General features: G+C 51.1%; 1 protein-coding gene across 2 annotated transcripts; it reads right to left on the bottom strand.

Annotated features, from left to right (window-relative positions):
• Window positions 1–3032: 3032 nt before the first annotated feature.
• ITGAX (integrin subunit alpha X) lies at window positions 3033–21681 on the bottom strand. 2 transcript variants are annotated; one of them, XM_059898859.1, is made up of 30 exons: window positions 21621–21681; window positions 20938–21040; window positions 20339–20442; window positions 19978–20048; window positions 19710–19824; window positions 18122–18252; window positions 17845–17990; window positions 17444–17597; window positions 16989–17139; window positions 16711–16784; window positions 16416–16545; window positions 16163–16305; window positions 15873–16013; window positions 15575–15784; window positions 13252–13382; window positions 12962–13119; window positions 12665–12819; window positions 11816–11947; window positions 11654–11727; window positions 11297–11436; window positions 7995–8113; window positions 7818–7897; window positions 7644–7727; window positions 5438–5516; window positions 5220–5327; window positions 5026–5109; window positions 4709–4822; window positions 4484–4585; window positions 4105–4215; window positions 3033–3558 (listed from the first exon to the last, which is right to left on the bottom strand). In XM_059898859.1, the coding sequence occupies exons 1-30, from the start codon at window positions 21679–21681 to the stop codon at window positions 3460–3462; spliced, it is 3504 nt and encodes a 1167-aa protein (XP_059754842.1). In that variant the 3' UTR covers window positions 3033–3459. The 2 variants fall into 2 exon arrangements, with proteins under 2 accessions (XP_059754842.1, XP_059754843.1); XM_059898860.1 differs by having other exon boundaries at window positions 7995–8105; window positions 11295–11436; window positions 21621–21657.
• Window positions 21682–22878: the final 1197 nt, after the last annotated feature.

The raw sequence follows: 22878 nt of genomic DNA, 5'->3' as shown, positions 1-22878 counted from the left end.
TCCCTCACCAGTTGGCAACTCCAGTGGATGGCCCCAGACTCCTTTGGCAGTTGCTCTGGTTATTGTTTAGAACATACAGGACATGCTGTTACTGCATTAGCCAAGTCACTGTATTTCAAGGGCAATCCAGCATCCTTGGCAATGTACCGTCCCACTCGGGCACTATAACTGAAGGGTTCATTGTTAGGGCTCATATCCGGGCTACAGCATCAGCTTCCTCGTTGCCAAGGGTGTTGGCGCCCTCTGAGCCGGGACATGGAGGACAGTGAGGACAGACTCAGGCTCTTGCAGGTAAATCCAAATGTCTTTCCACATATCCTGACCCCACAAGTGCTTATTTATGATCATCTGCCCATCAGCTTCCCATTTTCTAAGCTGTAAGGTTAATCCCTTTAGAACAGCCCAACTGTAAGTGCAAAGCGTTAACGGCCAGAGCTCATGAGCAGATCACCAGGCAAACCTCTCTGAGTTCAGCCCACTGATAGCTGTGGTTCATTCCTGTTTCCCTCCAGATGGTGTCAGTGTTGGGCTGAACAGTGACTGCAGTCCCTGTAGACGGGTCACCCCAACCAGACCCATCTGTATACCAGGCATCAGCAGGCATCTCCCCACTCCCTCCCTACAGGCCACAGGGGCAGGATTAGGGGCAGGAGAATTTGGAGGACAGGGGGTGTCCCTCTGCTGCAGACGGGCGAGCCCTTTCATCAACGTGAGAGTTAGCGCCATGGCAGAGGTGGGTCGGTGACACATGTTGTCAACCTGCCCCTCAGTAGGAAGGGAGATTCTTACCATGATTGCTGTTCCTTCGTGAGAGACTCCACTTGGACGAGCGTTGTGTGCACTGCTACGAGCTGGTGCTATATGCAGGTTTATTGGGTTTCTACACCCTTCTAGAACTGGAACCAAAATCCTAGGGATACTCCCTCTTGTTGTCTCTGAGGCTGTGCCGAACTCATACCTCCCAGAGTCACAGACGCATCTGACTCCAATGGTAGTCCTGCCTGGGGGATGCCTGAGCTTTAATCTGCTTCACTAGTGTCTTGCCTTCTCAAAGGCGGCTTGTTGCTCCGATCCCCAGTCCCACACGTGCCCTTCCTTTATCAGGCAGTATAAGGGACGGAGGCACTGTGCAGGGTGAGGAACACAAGTCCTCCAAACCCCAAATCCTACAGACACTTGTGCTTCCTTCCCATTCTTAGGGGTTGGATAGGCTTGCACCTCATCCATCACAGCTTCTGGGACAGTGTGCCCCTTACCCCAACAAAGGACTCCCCAAAACTTTAAGGCAGTGCCTGGGCCTTGAATTTTCTGTGGGATCACCTCCCATCCTCTCCCTCACACATGTTCCAGCAAAGTCTGCAGAGTGTCCTGAGCAGAGGCAAGTCTTCCTATGTTAGTATTCTATCATCAGTGTAATGGGCCCGTTTTACTAACGTGGGGAAGGAGAACAGGAACAGGTCTCGGGCTACCATCCCGTGACATACGGTGGGGCTGTGCAGGTAGCCTTGGGGAGCACTTGAAAGGTTCATTGTTGCCTCTCCCATGTGAAGGCAAATTGATCTTGAGACTCAGTGGCCAGGGGTCTACTGGACCTCTTGGGTGAAGGCCTTTTATATGCCTTTATGTACTCTGTGGGTTCCTGTTACTTGCAAACAAAAGCAATCTTCTGTGGAAACATTAACCTCACTGCTGGTTCTGTAAGCTTCTTGGAAATTATGTGACTTGCACATGCTTTTGCTATCAAAGCAACTTTGATTTATGCCACTGGAGTTTTTCTGTCTTCTCTGTCTTCAATGATAAAATTAATTGATTTTAGATGGGAAAGTGATATGTTGCAGTCATTCTAAGAAACCTCTGTTGCTTTATGTGAGAGCTCATTATACTTTGTTTGAAAATGACACAAAAACTTTGATAGTTTCATGGTACAATTTGACAAAGTTTCATAATGGACAGCAGCCTAGGAACAAACAGATACCTGACCCAATAAAATCCAATTTTCAGATGGTATATTTTCTAGATAGATTTTAATTTTTTGGCTCATAATCACTCATCCCAGCATTCACGCATCCCTATACTCAATGTGCACTAGAAACTCGTTCAGTACTGATTTTGATGACATTATTCTAAGTTGCAGCAATTATGTTTTATTTATTTAATCACAACTTTTATGCTTCAATGAATAATTTTTGAGCCATTGATCCTTTTTTTTTGATTTGGAGATATAATACAATTAGATAGCAATCCTGAAAAAATGCAAATATAATGAAGGGAAGCAATAAAACATGAAGGAAAATTATGTAAAAATAGCACCCATCGCCTGCATGTTAGACAAGAGCCCCCTGCAGTCCTTGGAGTCCAGGGACAAGCTTTAGGAGCACAATTATTAAGAATATAGCAGGATTTCTGTGAAAGTCACCAGGTTCAAATGTGTGAGATGCGTGGGTTTAAAACTGTTTCTTGCTTTTTTTTCCCCTCTAAAACATAGCACTTAGGAGACCATTGGAGACCGCCAGAGGTTCATGGAGCACCTTTTGAGAAATAATACTCTAAAGCCCAATCCTCATAAAGTCTAAATGGAGCCCGGCTTGAGGCAATTTCATCATAATTGGTCCTTCTGAGTTCCCAAAGCTTCCAAATCCTAAAGGGTTTTGGACCCTATGATGGATGGGGGAGATAGTTTTGGGACAGAAGGGGATACAGTTGACCATGTCACCTCAAGTCACATGGTTAACTGCCTCCCCTTCTGCTTTTCTAACTAAAACATCCACGTGGCCCAGGCACGTTGGTTGTGGCAGCAGTGGGATCTCTCCAGGGCAGGGAATTGCCTGCTGTGTGTTGACTCCCAGGTCAGTACCAGGCACCACTTTGAGCGTTATGCTGAGATGGGTGGCATAATAATAAGAATGACCTTATTGGGGGCAGCACGTCTCTGATAGAGGACTTCAAAGTGCTCTCCAATCACTAACCATATGCAGACAATGTTCCATTCAATACATCCCAGGGTTTGTAAGAAACATCTGTGTATTGGTTCACAAGCTGAAGAGTTCAGAAGTTACACTGCAAGTAAAGGGAAGCCACTGAAGATGGATGAGGATTAGAGCCTGGTTCAGAACTGTATTTTAGGAAGACCATCGGTAGTTAGTGGATGAAGGGAGACTGGAGCCTGAGGCCATTGTCCATCTATTTCTAGGTAGAAATTCCAAGTCAAGTCCTCAGGAGAGACATGTCAGGGATCCTGTCCTGGGATTTCCAGGTGGAGCCTTGACAAGACCAATGGCCCTTCCCAGGCTAGGTGCTTTGTGCAAACACACTGCATTCTCCCAAAGAGAGAAAGCAGCCTGATGCCAGCCTCCCTCAGATGGAATGTTTTTCCCCATCAGGCCTGACTTGGGTGAAAGTAAGAAGGCCAGGGAACCTCTCAGGGGAGAGCAGGTCCAAAGGAGAGCAGGAGGTAGTTTCTTATTGGGCAACTTGGGGGTCTCCTGTCCCATTTTCTGGAGCAGTCTGTCCATTTGCTCCCTCCATCATTTCCTTGTACTGACGTTTGAAGAAGCCGACCTGTTGGGGAGGAAGGAGAAGAAAATCAGGAATTCCAGTGGAAGAGAGGAAAAGAGATGATGGGGAGGGGGAGCAATCACCATTTCTGGAACCCCACTATGTTCCAGCACTGCACTAGGAACTTTATATAAATTGTGTCATTTAGACTTTGCCACAGTTCTGTGAGCTGGGTAGAACCACCTTCAGAATGAGAAACTGAGACCGAGCATGGACCAAGCACATGCCAATTGTCAAGGAAAGAATCAGTGGTGGTGTCAACATCAAATCCAAGGCTGTGCTCTCATGTTCTAATTTGTGTTTAAGGGAAACATGTAAAGAGGTGGAGAAGAGTGAAAAAGAAATGGAGACAGATTAGAGGAGGCTTGAGAATCAGATAGAAGGACATGGGGTCAACTGGGGACTGGTTATGTCACAGGTGGGAAGGGATCTCTCACATGCAGTGACTTAGGAAGAATGTGTGCCTGACTCCATGGTGAGTCTTTCTTACACTGTAGAAGGTGTGGGACCAAATGCTGGTGGTGTCAGGAGTGGGATGAAAACACTCACCTTGTACAGTATGGCTGTGATGAGAGCCAGCAGCAGCAGTCCTCCCACAGAGCTGCCCACAATAATGGGGGTTGGGTTATAGACCTCATACTTCTCCAGCACCAGCTCCATCTGGAGTGGAGATGACCCCATCAGAAAGTATCAGGACTCTTGCTACCCCAGACTCCTCCCAAGTCCCCTTTAACTCTCTCCCCTTCTTCATCTGGCTCTGCTCCAAGAGGTGAGATACAGAAGGATTCATGGGCTAAGGGACAATTGTCCTGCCCAGGGACCTCCATCCTTCCTCTCTCCAGGCTTGCAAGCCCCCCACTCAGCATCACAGATTTAGCATCAGGAGCTCTCTGACCAGCCTGGTCACTGCCTACCACACGGTCACTACCTGGGCTCTCAGAAATGCCTCCTGTCCTGGAAGCTGGGAATACACGGATCTGTTGAACGTGATCTCAGCTACACTCACAACCAACACCTTCTTCTGCAGTGTCTGCAAAAGAGAAGGGGGAAGGCTGGGAAATAGCTCTGGGGAGGGCTTGGGGTTAGAGAAACGCCCTGGCTTTAGGTGGGCACAGACACATCAGGCCCCACCTGAGTCTGGGAGGGGACACACCTGGCTGACCCAGCCGAAGCTGAGATTGCCTTTCAGGATGAAGTCAAGTTCCTCCTGGACGCCGAAGGAGCGGATGTCACAGCGGAACCTCAGGCAGTCAGCAATGGAGCAGTCCTGGGGAAGAGAAGTGGCATCAGGCCAGAGAAAGGCGGGTTTGAAGGTAGAAGACAGCATTCAACTGTCTGATTTGAGGGGAGCAGCCACATCTGAGCTCAAGCAGGCTGTTCAGCAGACATCCATCTAATGTAACATGCATTCCTGAATTAAATTCCTCTGAAGTGTGGCTTCCAGTGGGGGACAGCCCAGGGCCCTCTCACCAGGACAGGCTTCTTCTGAAAGTGGGTCAGGAAGTCGGACTCTGTGGGCACTGTTCTCTCTGAAGAGCACTGAATGGATGGGTTCTAGGAAAAGGCACAGGGAGAAAGCATGTGATGGGGTTATCAGGGATCCATGAGGACCAAGGGGTCCAGGGAGAGGGCATTAGTGGAGGAGCCATACAGTCTTTGGGTACCTGAGGGTGGAGGACATCCATATCCTTCCACACGGCCAACCGGTTCAGCTCCACGGGCACTGAGAAGTCAATGCTGACAGGCAGGTCCCTCTGCCCCAGGTTGTTCACCTGCACGGGGGACAGTGAGGGCAAAGGTCATGCCGAGCCCCACATCCCTCCCGAATCTCTGGCTCCTGGGCCCCTGCCCCAGCCCACGCTCCTGAGTCACCGCCACGTGCCTGGTATCTGTGCTGAGCCCCGCTGCTTTCCTTCTCCTCCGAGGCCGAGAAGTTGAGGTACTTTGTGGATTGTTCATGGCTGAGGGGAGAGGAGGCACGGGCGGATGGGGAGTTCCGTTAGGGTCTCCTGAGGAGGCTCTGGCTGGGAGCATGACAGGACAGGTCGCCAGAGGCCCCTGGGGGGGTCTGGAACGAGGTCTGTGGCTGACTTGGGGTAATGGGAGGGTTTAGGGAGCAGGGCTGGGCTTCAAGCTGGCTGCAAGGTTCTCGCAGAGGCTGCCCACAGAGGAGACCGCCAAGGCGGCTGGGCCGGGGGTGCGGCGAAGGGGACTGAGAGCTCTGACCCGGGGGGAGCGGGGTGTCCTCTCTGCGCCTCGGTTTTCCTTCCAGGCCTTCATGGACACGGAGGGAGCCGGATGGGCAGGTAGGACACAACAAAGGTTTAGGGAGACTCAGGCAGATGCTGTTGACAAATGTCTACTGGACCTGCCCCTTCTGGTCTCCCAGAGGCCTTCCCTGGGGCCCTTCTCTCCTGTTTCCTCAGCTTTTCTTTCTTTCTTTCTTTCTTTCTTTCTTTCTTTCTTTCTTTCTTTCTTTTTTTTTTTGCTTGTGGGAATCTTATTTCCCCAACCAGGGATTGAGCCCGCACCCTCGACAATGAAAGTGCAGTGTCCTAACCACTGGACCGTCGGGGAATTCCCTCCTCAGCTTTTCTAGGCCTGAGGTTTGGAGGTGAGGGTGGACCCAACACAGACTCTTCCCTGGGTCTCAGTGTAACAACACCTTGAGGCTGCCTAGGCCCCTCTGGAGACCCAGTGGCCAGCCTGGCCCCTCGCTGGGTGGCTGCTCTCACTTCTGCCCCACGCCCCTGCCCCACTCTACTCTTTGCATACCTGCCCTTTACGTGTACCATTCAAATTCTAACCCCCACTCCGACTCCAAAGTCTCATCCCTCCTCTGTGAGGGGCTCAAACACCCCAGCCTTGTCCTGGGGGCCCCTCAGAGTGCCCCAACCCACAGAGTCACAACTGCAGAATACAAGTGTAGAGTCACACACACCTAGGCATGGCATGTCCTGCTTGTGGGTCCCCTGCAAGCAGGCGTGATAACCCCAGTGCTCACACCAGCAAGCAAGCTCCGAGCTGGCACCTGCCTGGGCTGCTGAGAGCCCCCAGTGTGCAGGTGTGAAAGAGAGTGTGAAACCCTGGGCAGAAGGAGGTAATCCAAGGAGGCCCGTGGGCAGAACTAGCAGGGCAAGGTACCCAGGCTAAGCCATGTGGGCCTGTTTCACACCACGAGTGTGTGGATCTCACAAAGGCAGGGGCTTATGTCTGGTGTTGATTACACATAATAGGGGCTCAATAAATCTTTGTTGAATGACAAATGAATTTATGGAAAGTAACCGCAGCACTGTGCCTGGAACATAGCAGATGCTAGGAAGGTATTTGTTGAAGGAAGGTATCTGCTCAAGCCCTTGGCTTGACTCCTTAGTGTCAAACACCGTGTGTACCCCTCCTTGGGCAGCATTTAAGCCCTTTCCCTTTCATCCAGCTTTTCCCTGATCCCCAGTCTCTGCAGCCAGCAGGTCATTTCCCCCTGTCCTTCCCAAAGGAGACTGGGAAAAGGAGGAGGGGTGGTTCTAAAAGCCCTGCAGAGTGTAAATCCGTTCCTTGTGATGAGGAATCGTCCTGCCCAGATGCCAAGGCTTAAGCCCAATGCCGTGGACACTTCAATGTTTAGCTGAAGCCTCCCCTGACAGGAGACCCTAGCGTCCCCTCGCCCCCTTGAAAACTCAGGTAGCCTCAGGATACAGAACCACAGGGAGGCCCCTGATGAGATTCTTCCCTGAATCAGGATGACCTTGCTCCCCAATAAGGCTGTAAGAACCTTGAAAACAGGGTCACATGTCATATGTCTTAGGGAACCCGGGACAATCTTGAGGCTTTTAAGAAAGGCTTCTGAGAACTGTAGCCTCTGTTAAATGTAGGATGTAATGATAATAATATCACAATTACTATTATCATCAATAACCCACAATAAGCACTCGATGATTGATTAGTAAGTGCTGCTAGCAGTGTCATCTACCGATTGAGAGGGTGGTGATAAAACTTAAATATCACAGATGTTCAGCTGCTGCAGAGAGTGAGAATTCCCCGAGCCCCACAGAGTGACGGAGGAGGAGCCCTTTGAGGTCGTGGTGTGGCACCTGCTGATCACGGTGTAGACAGCGTACTTCACCGGGAGCTCCAGCCGGAAGGTGGTCTTGCTCGTCTTGGGGGTGTTATTCTCACTGGAAAAAGAGGAGGATCCCAGCTGGCAAGTTCCCCAGAGGAGGAGGCTGAGCGGGAGGGAGCACTGCCCTGGGCCTGGCCCAGCTCACCTGCTCACATTGGCTGCGAGAAGCAGCCGGTCTCCCAGCATGGCCGTGGGGGAGACGTCAAAGGTTGCCGTGAAGGTGATCTGAGGAAGAGGTAGGCATGGGGTGGGGGGAGGTCACCGAGGAGTAGGACGGGGCGGGGGGGCAGGGGAGTAGGGGGGGGGCAGAAGCAAGGCTCACCTGGGCGCCCTCACGGAAGATTAGGTGGTTGATGCTACAGCGGGTGCTGAGGGTGCCCTGGCTCCTGGTGGGGGCACTGTCACAGGTCAGGCGCAGGGAACGTGACTGCAGCTGGTTTTAAGGAAGCACAGATGAACCAAGGCCGGTGAGCATTTGTTAGTGTTCCAATGAGACTCCATAAAGTACTGACAGTTTCCTGGAATCTACCTTAAGGTTATGTTTCTTAAAAAAAAAAATCTTTAGGGGCTTCCCTGGTGGCGCAGTGGTTGAGAATCTGCCTGCTAATGCAGGGGACACGGGTTCGAGCCCTGGTCTGGGAAGATCCCACATGCCACAGAGCAACTAGGCCCGTGAGCCACAATTACTGAGCCTGCGCGTCTGGAGCCTGTGCTCCGCAACAAGAGAGGCCACAACAGTGAGAGGCCCGCGCACCACGATGAAGAGTGGCCCCCGCTTGCCACAACTAGAGAAAGCCCTCGCACAGAAACGAAGACTCAACACAGCCAAAAATAAATAAATAAATAAAAAGCTTCTTTCCTTCTGCCCCATTAAAAAAAAAAAAAAATCTTTAAACACTGTCTGGTCAAACTTCTTCCTAATGTAGAAATCCAAGATTTATTAACATTTCTTCCTTTTTAAAAAAATATCTTTATTGGAGTATAATTGCTTTTCTTCCTCTTTATTTATGGTTCTTTTTAAAAGGTTGTACTATGAAAATTTCAAATATACTCAAAAGTAGAGAGACTAGGTAAATCTACTCCATGTCCGCATCACGCAGCTTAAATTACCAACATTTTTCTACTCTTATTCAGCTGTTCTCCACTCTTTTTTTTTTTTCCTGATTAATTTAAAGCACATTCCTAACATCACATACTTTCATCTTGAAAGACTTCAGTGTGTATCACCAACAGACAAGGGTATTTTTTTAACATAAGACAAGACTCAACAAATCATACTCAACAAAAGCTGATCCCTAAGATCAGCTAATATCCAGGTCATGTTCTGTCTTCCTAGATGGTCTCCAAAAAGGTTACATTACAGTTCACTTTTAAACGCAATATCCAACAAAGGTCCACACATGGCATCTGGTTGATGTGTCTAGAAGTACCTCCAGTGATAGGGTGTTCACCTCTCACACAGCTGGAGTTTGCCATTCCTAGTGTATTTCTTCATGCATTGATCAAAATATGCTCCCATTGGGAAGACTAGCTTAAGAGAGACATGGGAGACCAACCAAACATAATGTGCAGACCTAGTTTAGATGTTGGTTCAAATAAACCAGTTAAAAAATATTTTTGAGACAATTAAGGAAGTTTGATTATGGTCTAAATACCAAGGAATCATTCATTTCATTGGGTGTGATAATGGCTATGGGGTCATGTAAGATGTCCCTACTGTCCATAACAGTGAAATAGGAAGGTGTGTGATGACAGGATGTCTGGGATTGGTTTTAAAATATTTGAGCAAAGGGAAAAGAAAAAACAAACAGGTGACATAAATGTGGTAAAATGTTGATCATTGTTGAATCTGGGCGGTAATTTTGGGGGAGGTTTGTTGAACTACTCTTTTCTTTTGTAAATGTTTAACATAATTTTTCATAATAAAACTTTTGTTAAAAATCTGTTTCTCTTTGACTCCCTGTGGTCCTAGTTCTGTCCTCTAGAAGAGGGATTGCCATATGACAGCCCAGCACCAACTTTTATAAATAAAGTTTTATTGGCACACAGTAAATTCATACACATATTGTCAATGGTTGACATGCTCATTCATACACATATTGTCAATGGCTGCTTTCACCTTACATCAGCAGAGTTGAGAAGATGTGAAGACACTCTGTGGCCCACAAAGCTGAAATATTTACTATCTAGCCCTTTATAGATAAAGTATGCCAAGCTCTGATCTAGAGTAACCAATAAATCCACTCCTTCTTCTACAGAGCAGTATTTTATTTTACTTACTTTTTTATTTTCTTTTATTTTATTTTATATTTTCCACGCTGCACAGCTTGAGGGATCTTAGTTTCCCAACCAAGGATTGAACCCGGGCCACAGCAGGGAGAGCACCGAATCCTAACCACTGGACCACCAGGGAATTCCCCAGAACAGTGTTTTAAAGTATTTGAAGGCCAAATCATCAAAAAATCTACAAACAATAAATGCTGGAGAGGGTGTGGAGAAAAGGGAACCCTCTTGCACTGTTGGTGGGCTGTTGCCACTATGGAGAACAGTATGGAGATTCCTTAAGAAACTAAAAATAGAACTACCATACGACCTACCAATCCCACTACTGGGCATATACCCTGAGAAAATCATAATTCAAAAAGAGTCATGTACCACAATGTTCATTGCAGCTCTATTTACAATAGCCAGGACATGGAAGCAACCTAAGTGTCCATCGACAGATGAATGGATAAAGAAGATGTGGCACATATATACAATGGAATATTACTCAGCCATAAAAAGAAACAAAATTGAGTTATTTGCAGTGAGGTGGATGGACCTAGAGTCTGTCATACAGAGTGAAGTAAGTCAGAAAGAGAAAAACAAATACTGTGTGCTAACACATATATATGGAATCTATAAAAACAAAAAGTGGTTATGAAGAACCTAGAGGCAGGACAGGAATAAAGACGCAGATGTAGAGAATGGACTTGAGGACACAGAGAGGGGGAAGGGTAAGCTGGGATGAAGTGAGAGAGTGGCATGGACTTATATATATATTACCAATTTTAAAATAGATAGCTAGTGGGAAGCAGCTGCATAGCACAGGGAGATCAGCTCGGTGCTTTGTGACCACCTAGAGGGGTGGGACAGGGACGGTGGGAGGGAGACTCAAGAGGGAGGAGATATGGGGATATATGTATATGTATAACTGATTCACTTTGTTATAAAGCAGAAACTAACACCCATTGTAAAGCAATTATACTCCAATAAAGATGCTAAAAAAATAAAATAAAGTATTTGAAGGCCGAGATATGTTTTCCTTTAAAAGAGGAATATTGATACGATGTGGAATACAAAGAAATGTAAGGCAGGGTCCTTGCTCTCTTCACATTAGCAGCCTCCTGGGAACTCATTCCTGACGGTCGTTCTTAAAATGCCAAGCCCAGAGTTGAACACAGAATGAGCCAATGCATGCCCCAGCCAACACAACCACATCCACCCAACCACGATCAGCCCAGCCCTCTTGGCTTACAAGAGGCTGCTAAACAATGGAAGCCCTGCCTGAGCCTTGAACCCAACACAGGAGTCTCTGCTGATCCCCCGCCATCAGCCTTTCCTTCCCCAGAGAGGACAATACCTGGCCCCCTGCCACACGTCGATAAGATAGCCCCGGCGGGTAGAAGAAGGTGATTGTGGTTCCATAGGAGTCCTCGCCATCATTCCACACTCTCACTTCCAAGTTCAGCTCCAGGTTACTCCCCACAATCAGGGTCTTCAAGCTGGGTGTTGGGGTAGAGGGGAGGAGGTGATTCTGTGACTGAGGCTGGAAATGGTGTGGGGATGAAACACAGAGTAGGAAAGCGGGGGAGAGATGGGGACAGGATGTCTGGGTCCAGAGCACTGGGTAGAGATGTTAGGGAGAGCCAGGGGCAGGAGTTCCAGGTTCCAGGAAGGGGGCTGGGGGACCAGGGGAGGTCTCAGGGGCTGAACGCTCACCCGGAGACCCCAAAGGATATGCCAAGGTCGTCCTGGCAGACGTGATCGGCACCACAGTTCTTCTCAAAGGGGAGCTGAGAGCGAAGGGAAAGCAGGGTTTTCCCCAAGATCTGGAGTCCACACCCTCCACCCTCTCTGGAAGAGCCCAGCACCAGGACTCACAGAGGTCATGAAGTATCTCTGGGCATCCACTGCCAGCATAGGCTGGAGGTTTCCAAAGCCAGAGACAGGCTTGCCCACTAGGGAGAAGTTGAGACGCAAGATGATGGGGGTCACCGAGTCCTCCACACAGGCCTGGAGAATGGACATTGGAGGGAGCAGTTGGCTGAGAAACGCACTGTCGCAGCCACTAGCTGGGTCCAGTCTCCTCATCCGTAAAATGGAGTAACAGTGGTACCTACCCACCCCCCATAAATGCTCATCCATAGGATCCTGCGTGCAGAACCTCTGCTGTGGTTGTCCTTGGTCTTGAACATCCTTCCCGCAGCCTCCCACAGGCTCACTCACTCTACTCAGGGTCTCCCCAAACTGCTCCCGGTGACCCCCCCCCGACCCCCTCTCCATTCTCTCCCCGGCTTTATCTCTCTTCATAGCCTTCATCACTACCTGACATCTATTATTTAGGAATCTGATCACTTTTGATCTTCCCCCAGAGCTCCCCCTGGGCATGATTGTTTTGTCCACTGCGGGGTCCCTGGTGACAAGGACAGGGCCTGTCTCAGAGGAGGAGTTGGATAAAAGAATCCCATCCCCACTGCCCCATGGCTCTCTGAAGCAGCCGTACCCTTTTTCCTGAAATCCAGCCGTGTAGCCTCTGGCAGATGCAGCCAACCTCATCCATCCATTCCCTCACTCACTCCACCAACATGTGTCCAGTACCTCAAGTACCTCTTGCATTCTGTGTGCCACGCTGGGGCGGAGCGAGGACCAGAACACACCCGTTCTTTCCCTGCCCAGCCCCCTGCCAGCCTCAGAATTGCCTCTATTCCCAGGACTCTGAGGCCCCCTCACCGGCAGGAGCAACCTCACAGGCTCGCAGTGCTGTGTCAGCCCCAGGTCTCGAACACGAGTCAGATTCCGAGTCCTTGTCTCCTCGAAGACAGCACGAGGACTCAGGCGGCCAGGGTCAAGGGTTAGGTCAAAGGTCACAACGCTTTGGAGGTTAGCTGTAAGGGAAAGCGGGGGATAGAAAAGGCTGAGAGAGTGAGGAACTTCCCAGCTGGGTAAGGGGCAAGGTAGGAGACAGGAGTCCCGGGCTTGGAGACTCCCAGGGTCAGGGCATCCTGAGTCAGAGGGGAAATAACTCACCCAGCCGGTTCTTGGGACTTTGAGAAACACGAAGGCAGACAATGGCCTCACCCAGAGACTGGGCAAAGGCCAGCTGCTGGTGGCACTCATACACAGACCTGGTGATCTCTGGAGGTGTGATGCGGATGTTTGCCCACACCCTAAGCACAGGTCTGGTCCTGCGGGCAGAACACTGAGCTGAGGACAGGCCCTTGGTCCTGGGAGGACAACCTGGGAGGGCAGGTAGGGAGGCTGGTGTCCTAGGCAGACCCAGGACCACCCGGGGAGTGTCTGGGGAAGGCTGTTCTCACCTGAGCAGCAGCGCGTGCCCCCAGGCCCCCACAGCCAAGTCCACCAGTCCATCCATGGTGAGATCCTGACCCCCGCTCAGCGACTGCCCAAAATACTGGAGGCTGGGGGAGAACTGGGCACCTGTGATCCGCTGGCCAGAGAGGGAGAGGCAATTCAGGTTGGGGGGTGATGGAAACAAGTTGAACAGAAGAACGAGAGGAGCAGGGAGCTGGGGGTATGGGAGACAGAACGAAGGGGTGAGCAGTAAAAAGACATCTCCAAGAAGTGCCTAAAGAGAGAGGTGGGCATGGGAAAATGGTGACTAGAGACAAGGGAAGATTTCTAGGACATAAATGAAGAAGTGGAGATGGAAAGACTGGCCTGGTGACCTGAGTTTTTTTCACTCACTCAGCTAGTTAGTCTTGGGTTCTGATTTTGGCTCCTTCACTTATGAGCCATGGGACCTTAGGCCAGGAGTCAGTCTTTCTGTGCCTCAGTTTCCTTATCCCTCAGCTGGGATAATAACACCTCAGAGAATTAAATGAATTAATTCATGGAGTTCTTAGAACCACACCTGACGTATGGTCACTAGTCAGTAACTTACTATTATGAGTATCAGGGCTCCAGCCCTACCCACCACATTGCAGATGGTGCCAAGGCCATAGGGCCTTTAAGAGGCCAATTCCAGACTTGAAATCAGACTCTCTGACCTCATGCCCAAGACCCCTTTTTGCTCTCCGTAGCCACCCCGTCTCTTCAGAAGGCAAGGTGGGACCAGGTCGGGATGGGGAGGGGCTGCACCCATATGCAGATTCTACGCTCCTGGACCACCTGCCCTGTGGGTCCCTCCCCTTTTATTTCCATGGCTCCTGTAACGACCAGTCCCTTTAAGAATATGCCCTTTAAATCTCTGGGCATTGATGGGACTGGCAGACATTGAGAGTAGTAATAATAAAATGAAAGAGAAATTTACCAATTACCAAGGAAGAGGGGGTAGAAATAGTACAAACACAGCCAGACAGCCTTGTGCACAGGAGAACTGATCTCACCACCATGTCATCCCCACGTCCCTCATTTTCCTCTACACCCCAGCCCCTGACAACCACTAATCTATTTCTGTCTTTATGGATTTACCTATTCTGGACATTTCATGTAAATAGAATCATACAATATGTGGTCCTTTGGGTCTGGCTTCTTTCACTTAGCATAATGTTTTCAAGGTTCATCCATGTTGTAGCATGTGTCAGTGTTTCGTTCCTTTCATGGCTGAATAATATTCCATTGTATGGGTATACCACATTTTATTTATCTGTTCCATCAGTTGATGGGCATTTGGGTTATTTCCACCTTTTGGTTATTATAAATAATGCTAATATAAACAATCACGTATAACCTTTTTGGTGTGGTCATGTTTTTAATTCTCTTGGGTGGATCTGCCAGGTCATAGAGTAACTCTGTGCTTAACCTTTTGAGGAGTTGTTTTCCAAAGTAGCTGCATCATTTTACATTCCCACCAGCAGTGGATGAGAGTGCCAGGTATTCCACACCCTCACCAACACTTGTCATCTGTCTGTCTGATTCTAGCCATCCTAGTGGATGTGAAGTGGTTTTGATTTCCTGATGACTGGTAACTAATGATGTTGAACATCTTTTCATGTGCGTATTCGTCCTTTGTATATCATCTTTGAAGAAAAGTCTTTTCAGATCCTTTCCTTATTTTTTAATTGGGGCTTCCTTAACTTTTGCCAGGGGAAGTAGCCCTCCCTTCTCAGGGAACCCTGCCCCCTTGGGTGAAAGGCTCCTGCCTATGGGCATTTGGCAGGATTACTGATGGCAGGAGAGAGTAAAGTCATGGCATCCAAGGAGAGGAAGGGGTGAGTGGACAGGCAGACTGAGGCCACCAGAACTAAACTGACTGGCAAAGGAAGGCTCCAAGAGACGGAGCATTGGGTTAGAGTCAGGAGGTTGGAACCTCCCTCATCATCATTCTCGATCCACTATAAACCTTGGACAAGTCAAGGCACTTATCTTCTCCAGGCCCCAGATTTCATCTCTAAAATGCGTTTGCTAATGCCTGGCCTATGTACAGTGTACAACTGCTGGGGAACTAAAAGTCTTGGGTGGAGAACCCACTCAAGTATCAAGTCACCATGCAAAGCAGGGAATGTATCAATGTTTCCATTCCTCAAAGTCCACAGATTTTGCTTGCTGTCTACTAGGTGCTCAGTGCTGGACAAAAGAGATAAGATAAGGGAAAAAAGGATTTTCCAGGCAGCAGTGTCAAAGACAGGGAAAAGCCTGGAGGAGGTTGCTGTGGCAACTGCGACAGTGACCGGGCCTCACCTGGCTGTGGGCGGGGCTGATGCCCAGTCCCGAGGTTCCGTGAAACAGGTAGACAGCACCCCGGTTCTCCTGCTCTCCCGGGGCCCCGATGGCCACGTCCGTCAGCCTGTCCCCGTTCACATCCCCCAGCACCGTCAGAGCTGCCCCAAAGCGGGCCCAGAGGTGGCCTTGCTCCCCTCGCAGGACAGCACCACACTGCCACTTAGCCCTCTGCAGAACAAAAACAGTGTCAGGGCTCACCCCAGGCGACCCCTCCACACCCAGACCCCACCCAGCCCGGGTCTCATCAGCCACTCACCGCTTGAGGCAAGGGGCACACGGACACCTGGCCCCCCCGACTCTGCTCATAGTAATGGGGGGCCCCGATGAGGACCAGGTCGGAGCTGCCATCTCTGTCCACGTCCACGGAGCTGAGGGAGGCCCCAAAGTAGGAGCCGATCTGGAGGGCAGAGCGTGGAGTCATCCTGCCTACCCCTGCACCCGCTCTGGGCCAGGTCCCACCTCTCCCCAGATACCGGCCCCTCCCTGCTGGGCCCCACACCCCCTTCCTCTCCCTCTCTGCCCTGGAGACCCTCCTCCACACCCAACCTGGGTCCCTGTGACTTCAGCCTTCGGTCTCCATTGCCCGGACACCTGGGTGAAGATGACAACCTTCCCGGTGTGCTGATGGCGGGGGGCCCCCAGGACCAGGCTGTGTACCCCCTTCCAAACGGCCAGCTCTGTGGAGTAACCTGAAGGGACCGGGCCTCAGCACAGAGGCTTCCACTCCCCACCCCCGGGCCCCTGCCCTTCCCAGGCAGCCCGTCTCCCGCCCGGCCCTCCGACCACAGCCTTGCCTCACCCAGGTAAGAGTCCCTCATGTCCGCGTGCTCCTGAGACATGTTGATGAAGGTGGGGCTCCTATTTGGGGGGTACAGGAAGGCACCTCCAGACCAGCTGAAGCTCCCCACAGCCCCCAGAACTGGTCCATCCTGGGAGGAAAGGATTCCAGAGCAGGTGGGAAGAAGAAGAAGACAGCCTATTCCAAAACAATGCCTGCCGATGGTTCCGCCCACTCGCCTGATACCCACTCTTGCCTTCCCTCCTCCCATCTCTGCTTCACCCTACATCAGTGGCCTGAAAGGGGCCCCACTCACAGGCATGAACACAGCACTGAAGCCCTCCTGGGACATCTCCAGTTCGAAGGAACTGCTGCTTATGGTCTGCGTACCTGGGGAAAGGCATGACACCTAGGATCCATGGGGAAAGATAGGCTTTGCCAGGTTCAAGAAGGATCTCAGCTTTAAGAGGATCACATGTTGGAGACTAATATCCAAAGGGAGAGACTGGCCCATGACATAGGGGTCCAGGTTCTAGAAGGAAAAACATTTATGGCTGAGGGCTTCTGAAGTGAGTAGTTCCATCTCTGACTTACCCTCAATGGCAAAGATCTTCTCTTTCAGTTGGTTTTGAATGTCTCTCAAAGCATCAAAGTTCTCCACTTTAAATATATGTTCATGGGAGGGCTTCGATGCGATGTCCTTTAATTCTTGCCAGGAATGTATATTTTGAAAAGCCAATCCCACCTGTTCCCAGCAAAGAACAATTCAGTGAAAATAATCATAACTATAATATGCCTGCTGGATGCTGGGATCCTCCAATAACCCTGCAAGGTTAATATTATTACACCCAGTGTACAGGCAAGAAAAATGAGGCCCAGACAGCCTCAGCAAGGAGCTTAGGGAAAGGATGAGGATACCCCAGGCTGGAACCCAGAGTTTTCATCCTGAAGTAGAAGCTGAGAGAGCTGGGGTTTCTGTCCTTGAAAGCGAAGGTGGCTTAAGAGGACGAGAGGGGAGGAAGCAGTGGGAGGGCATCCCCACATCCTACCCCAATTGCATAGCGGATGATGCCAGCAGCCTCAGCACTGGGAATGACATCCTTGTAATCCAGAGGGTCACGTTGTTTCTGCCCGTCAGTGATGACGATGAGGATTTTGGAGGCATCTTTTCGGGCCCCATATAAGGCACTGAACAGCTGTTCTCTGTCAGAGAAGATGAGGGTCCAGAGGTCAATGAACAGAGCTGCTGCTTAGCCTCTGATGCCTTTGTGAGAACACAGAGATGCCGCTTCCTCTGTGATGCCCCCGTCCCACACGGAGGCCCCCGGCTTGGTGGGGAGACCACAGGCTGAACTCCAGTACCCATCTCTCCCTTCCTCTTGGAGACAGATGCGGCCCAAAGGAAGACCCAGATGCTCTGGGGGAAGACCTGGGAGGAGTCAGGACTCACGTGACCCTCCTGATGGCTGTGGCCGTGTGCGTGTACCCACTCAGCTTCTGTACGGAGTTCAGCAGGTTTAGTGGGTTTGAGCTGGCTGCGAAGGCTTTGAAAGTGAAGTGCACCTGGAACTTGTGGGAGAACTGCACCAGGGAGAACTGGGAGAACCACACAGGGCTGGGGGCCGGGCCAAGGCACCAGAACCCTGGGGTTCCTCCCACAAGCTTCCCCCGGGGAGGGGAGGGCGAGGGGGCGGCTGCGCCCTTTCCTTCCCTCCCCGGAGACACACCTGGGAGCTGGGACGCTGGAACTGCCTCATCATAGCCTTCACGAAGTTCAGCATTTTGGCAAAATTGGTGGCGGAGATGCTGCCTGAACCATCGATCAGGAAGGCAATGTCCTGCTCCTGCCTCGGGCACTCTGGAGAAGGAGGTGGCACCAGTCCCCCGAGGGACACTCCCAAAGCCCAGGCCTCCTGGCCACGAGAACCCACCCTCCCAGGGGCTGCCCTAATTCCTGCCTAGAGCAGGGCCCTTTGGTCTCCTGAAGTCTCTAAAGAGGACACATCTGTGATTCAGCTGCTCACACCTGGTTGATAAAAAAGTAACAATTCCTCCAATCCAGATGGTGAGAGGCTGGGGGCCCCTCCTTCTTCCTCGGCTGTCCGTGCCCCGCCCCCTGACCCTACCGCACCTTCTCCCCCAACATGCCCACCATCCAGCACTAAAAGAACCTTGCTCCAGCCCCTGGCCCGGGTATACCCCCAGCTGGTCAGCGCCAAACTGTACTTTTGTTAAATATTTTTAATGTCATCCCTGGCAACAGCGGCACACTGGTCCTGTCCTGTCCTCAGCTGCAATCTGGACCCCACTCTCCTCAGAGTAAGCGAAGAATATGTCCGCAGAAGCGGAAGCTCTCCTGGCTTGGCCTGCTCAGGGAGATTCCTATCTAGCTCCCAGCTGCCCCCTTCTGCCCCCAAGGCTTCCCATCAGACAGAGGGGTGTCCTGATGGTAACCCAGGCACCTGTGGATGAATCTAGAACCTAGGAGGTGCTGGGAGGGGCACCCCATTCAGGGCCCCAGACGTCAGTCTCCCCAACGGCTTGAGTGTGAATGTGAAACCAGGGAGGGGCCTCGGCCTGCCCCAGGGGGGGTCTGAAAAGCTCACTGTTCCACCTCTTCATCCCCCTTCCCTGTCAGCACCAAGGAAGCTGGGCCCTGTGCCTCAACATGCACACACACACACACACACACATACATATACACACATACACATATACACATACACTACACACACACATACATAACACAACACACACATATACATGTATACATACATCACACACTCATACACTTACACGTACATACACACATGCACATATACTCATCCACACACATGCATACACACTACTCAGACTGCCTGCACCCACAACACCATTTCCCAGCCTGCTGCATGAACTAATTGGCTGTGCTGCAGGGTGCATTGTGTGAAAATAAATGCCCTTCACTCTAAAAATTCTTGCAGCTGGCATTAATTGAGCCCTCACCACATGCCAGGCACTGTGCTAAACCCTGGCCGAGGATCATTGTACGTTACTCTCAGTGTTGGGTGTGATATTATCCCACAGGCAGATGAAGAAACTGAAGCTCAGAGAGGGAAAGGTCCTAGGACAGGTCCTGTGGTGGGACAGTGATGGGGCAGGTGTAAAAGCAGGCGATGACCCCTCCAGCCCATGTTTGGAACCACAATACCATCCAGTAAATTTTTTTTCTGCATCCCTCTTTTTTATCCACTTTGGGGTGTCTCTGGCTCCACTGCAAACCCGAGTCAGATGTGTGTAGGTACCTCAAAGGACTCAGTGGCCCCAAACACTCACCCTGCAGGACAGCCGGGATCCTCTGGGCCTGCCAGGACGGGGAGGCCAGCAGGAAGCAAAACCCGGTCAAGTGCATGTTCTCCCTGCATGCACGGTGCACGGTGGGGCCACAGGCCTGTGGACAGAGGGGCCTGGTGGGAGGGGTTGCCCCTGCTTCTGTCCCACCCTCCCATCCCAGCACCTTCACCCTTCACGAGACCCCCAGCACCAGCAGCCCCAGGTCCCCACTCTTTCCCTCAGGATGCTCCCGTGACCCAGGGCAACTCACCAGCAGCCGAAAGGGGCTGGTGGTGGCCACCATGGACAGGCCCAGGGACATGTTCACAGCCTCTGGAGGCACTGAAGGTACAGATGTGTGCATGGTCACCCTCAGGACAGAGGAGGCAGGGAGCACCTCACCTCTGGGAGATTAGGGGGTCTGACAGGTGAAGGGGGCTCTCAGGTCTTGATGGAGTTAAGGGGGTGCAGGGGTGCGTTGGGAGGGGAGACTCTGAGTGGGTCAGGGAGCCTGTCTGAGGGTAAGGGTCTGCAGACCGAGCTGAAGCCAGGAAGTGGGTCTCCTGTGCTCTCCACAGGCCCCCAGAGCACAGGAGCCTGGACCTGGGTCTCAACCGGGGGCAGTGACTCACCCGGCAGGAGGATGGGTTCACACTTGCCCATGCTGTAGTCGCACTGGTAGAGGCCGCCCGTTTGATTGGCAGCCTTTATCTCCTGGGGGGCTCCAACCACCACCCTGGGGGGAGAAAAGAACACGGCAACTAAGAGTGTGGCTGCCAGAGCCAGACTGCCACTTGACCAGTTTGTTTCCCCTCTCTGAGACTCAATTTCCTCATCTGTAAAGTGGAGGTTAATAACAATTTAAATTCCTCATGGGAGAGATTTTTGTCTCTTTTATGCTCTGGTGTATGCCTGGCTCCTGAGACATTTAGTAATAGATGCTCAATAAACATTTGTTGAGTGATGGATTCCTACATCATAAGGTTGTTGTGAGGACGCAATCAGTGCCCACAAAAGGGTGCCTGGCACTTCGTAATTGCTTAAGAAATAAATAAAGTTAGCTGGGGTCCTCGAGATGGCAAGATGGCCCTTCTTTCAGTCCAACTCTTCATAGCCTTGGCGGGAATTGCCATGGCAGACAGAGGAGAGTTTGTGAATAAAGAGAGGGATGTGGGGAGGGACAGGGGAGGAGTAGATGAGAGCCAAAGGCCAGACACCACACAGTCCTCACCAGTTGGCATACTGGACCACGCTGTATCCAAACCCAGCGCTGTTCACATGGAAGGTTGTTGGCTGGTCTATGTCCAAGTTGAAGCAGAAAGAGGAAGCCAGGGCTGGGGAGGAGGGTGAGGAGACACACTTTGGTGAAGGGTCTCTCTTCTGCTCCATCTCCCTGGCCCCCAGCCCCCTCCCCCACTGTCCCCTCCAGGCGCAATGCCCCAGCATCTCCTGGTCTTCTGGACCCTCAGGCTCAGCCCTGCTTCTCTCCTTCAGATGGTCCAGAGATAGCTGTTCACCCACTGGTCTGCTAGCAAGTTTCAGTTCTTCATTTCCACAGAGCAACGCCCAAGCTCTAAAGGCGCTCCTTCCCCACCCCTCCCCCAGGGCTCCTGTGAGGAAGAATCCAGGAAAACTTGGGGCCAAATGGATGCAGTGGACAGAGTATAAGATTGACTCGTTCTGCCTACTTGAAAAACTTTTGGATTGTCCAGGCAACTGGCCTCTCTTCCAGCATCTCTTGAACTTCCCTAAAATTGGTTCAGTATCCTCTCAACCTCCACAAACTCCAGATCCCAAACCCGGTATAACTCCGGATCCCTCCCCTAATGTCTGAGTCCAAAGCATGCATTCTCATCTCTCTCCCTACCTGGACCCCCATCCCCTCCTCCCCCTTCGTCGTGACTCTCAGCTTACCCATCAACAGGAGGAGGAAAATCCTGGTCCTGGTCATGACTGGAAGGTCAGACATGGACATCGGAGCGTCTGAGCCACCAGGGAAACAGCTGGACCAAGGTGCCAAGAAAGCAAGTAAACAGAGAGGGGCACAGGAGGCTGGAGGTAGGGAGGGAAGTTGTCAGCATGACTCAGAGGTGGAGGGCGGAGAATGCAACTAAAATAAGAAGAGAAAGGGGCCAGGCAGCCCACACACTCTGCGTCCAGAGATGACATGACTTGCTTCTCTTTGTCTCCCCACCCTAGGCTTGGGTGGATGCAAATCTCCTGCCCTGCCCTACCTCTCCAGGTTCCCTCATTGTACTGGCAAAAGTTTCCCCTTGACCTTGAAACTTCAGTTAACCTGGGGAGGGGAAAGGGTAGCTGCCAAGGTGGGGTCAGGGCCCTAAGAGAAACTCTGGTAGGAACCCTCCTTTTTGGACCTGGAAACCTCTGGGCCCAGGATTCAAGCAGCTGGACCCTAGGTGGGGGTACAGAGTGGGTATTTGCTCATTTGTTTATCATTTATTCAACAAGTCTAATTTGAGTCTGATTATGCAAGTGCTCTGTTAGCAGAGGGAGAAAACACAAGTCACAAGGCTCCAGCCCTGGGGTCAGTGGAGAAGAAAAATATGTAAACAGCAAGACATTGCTGTGAGAGGAGAAGGTACCCATCGGTCACAAGGTATCTTACCCAGTTTGGAAGCATGTGGATTTCCAGGAAGGCTTCACCAAAGAGGTGACACTTGATCTGAGTCTTGAAGGCAACTGACTGGAGGGGAGTGTATTTCAGAAGGGTTGGCCAACTGTGGAAGAGGCATGAGACAGGAGGGCCTCTTAGGAAATCAGTGATAGAAACCAGACAGTGGGAGGTAGGAAGTGACAAGAGATGAGGTCAGTGGGGGAGAAGGGAAGGGGAAGCAGGCCCTAGGCCCAGAAAGCCCCCTTAAGGCCTGTTGATTTTATCTCGAGGACAGAGGGAAGCATAGAAGCAAATTATGAAGACTGAGATCTTCAATTTTATGTTTCAGAAAGCTAGAAAGAGGAGAAGTGTAGGGCACAGTTTCCTTGGGAGCTAGCTGGAGACAGATCATTCAGGAAGGAGGTGATGGGGGCCTGTGGGTGAGCTGGTGGCCATGGGGATGAACTGAAGGCTAACTTGTCCCTAAGGCGTGGACAGTGGTGATGGTCCCTGAGCTGGAGGGTACTGGAGGAGGGACGGGTGGTGGGCTAGGGCAAC

The sequence above is a fragment of the Balaenoptera ricei genome, chromosome 15 (genome assembly GCF_028023285.1).
Source record: "Balaenoptera ricei isolate mBalRic1 chromosome 15, mBalRic1.hap2, whole genome shotgun sequence".
In the NCBI taxonomy this organism is placed as follows: Eukaryota; Metazoa; Chordata; class Mammalia; order Artiodactyla; family Balaenopteridae; genus Balaenoptera; species Balaenoptera ricei.
The sequence above is the reverse complement of the archived record's forward strand: the minus strand, read 5'-3'. Positions and strand labels throughout refer to the sequence as shown.

Bases quoted from the DNA above. Each gene is read 5' to 3' on its own strand.
- ITGAX (XM_059898859.1), bottom strand. From the start codon at position 21,681: ATGTCCATGTCTGACCTTCCAGTCATGACCAGGACCAGGATTTTCCTC. The intron at 17,140-17,443 runs GTAGGATGTGGG...TGCTGGGAACAG, and splicing joins TCATCCGCTATGCAATTGGG to GTGGGATTGGCTTTTCAAAA. The intron at 16,306-16,415 runs GTGAGGCAAGGC...CGGTCCCTTCAG, and splicing joins CATGAGGGACTCTTACCTGG to GTTACTCCACAGAGCTGGCC.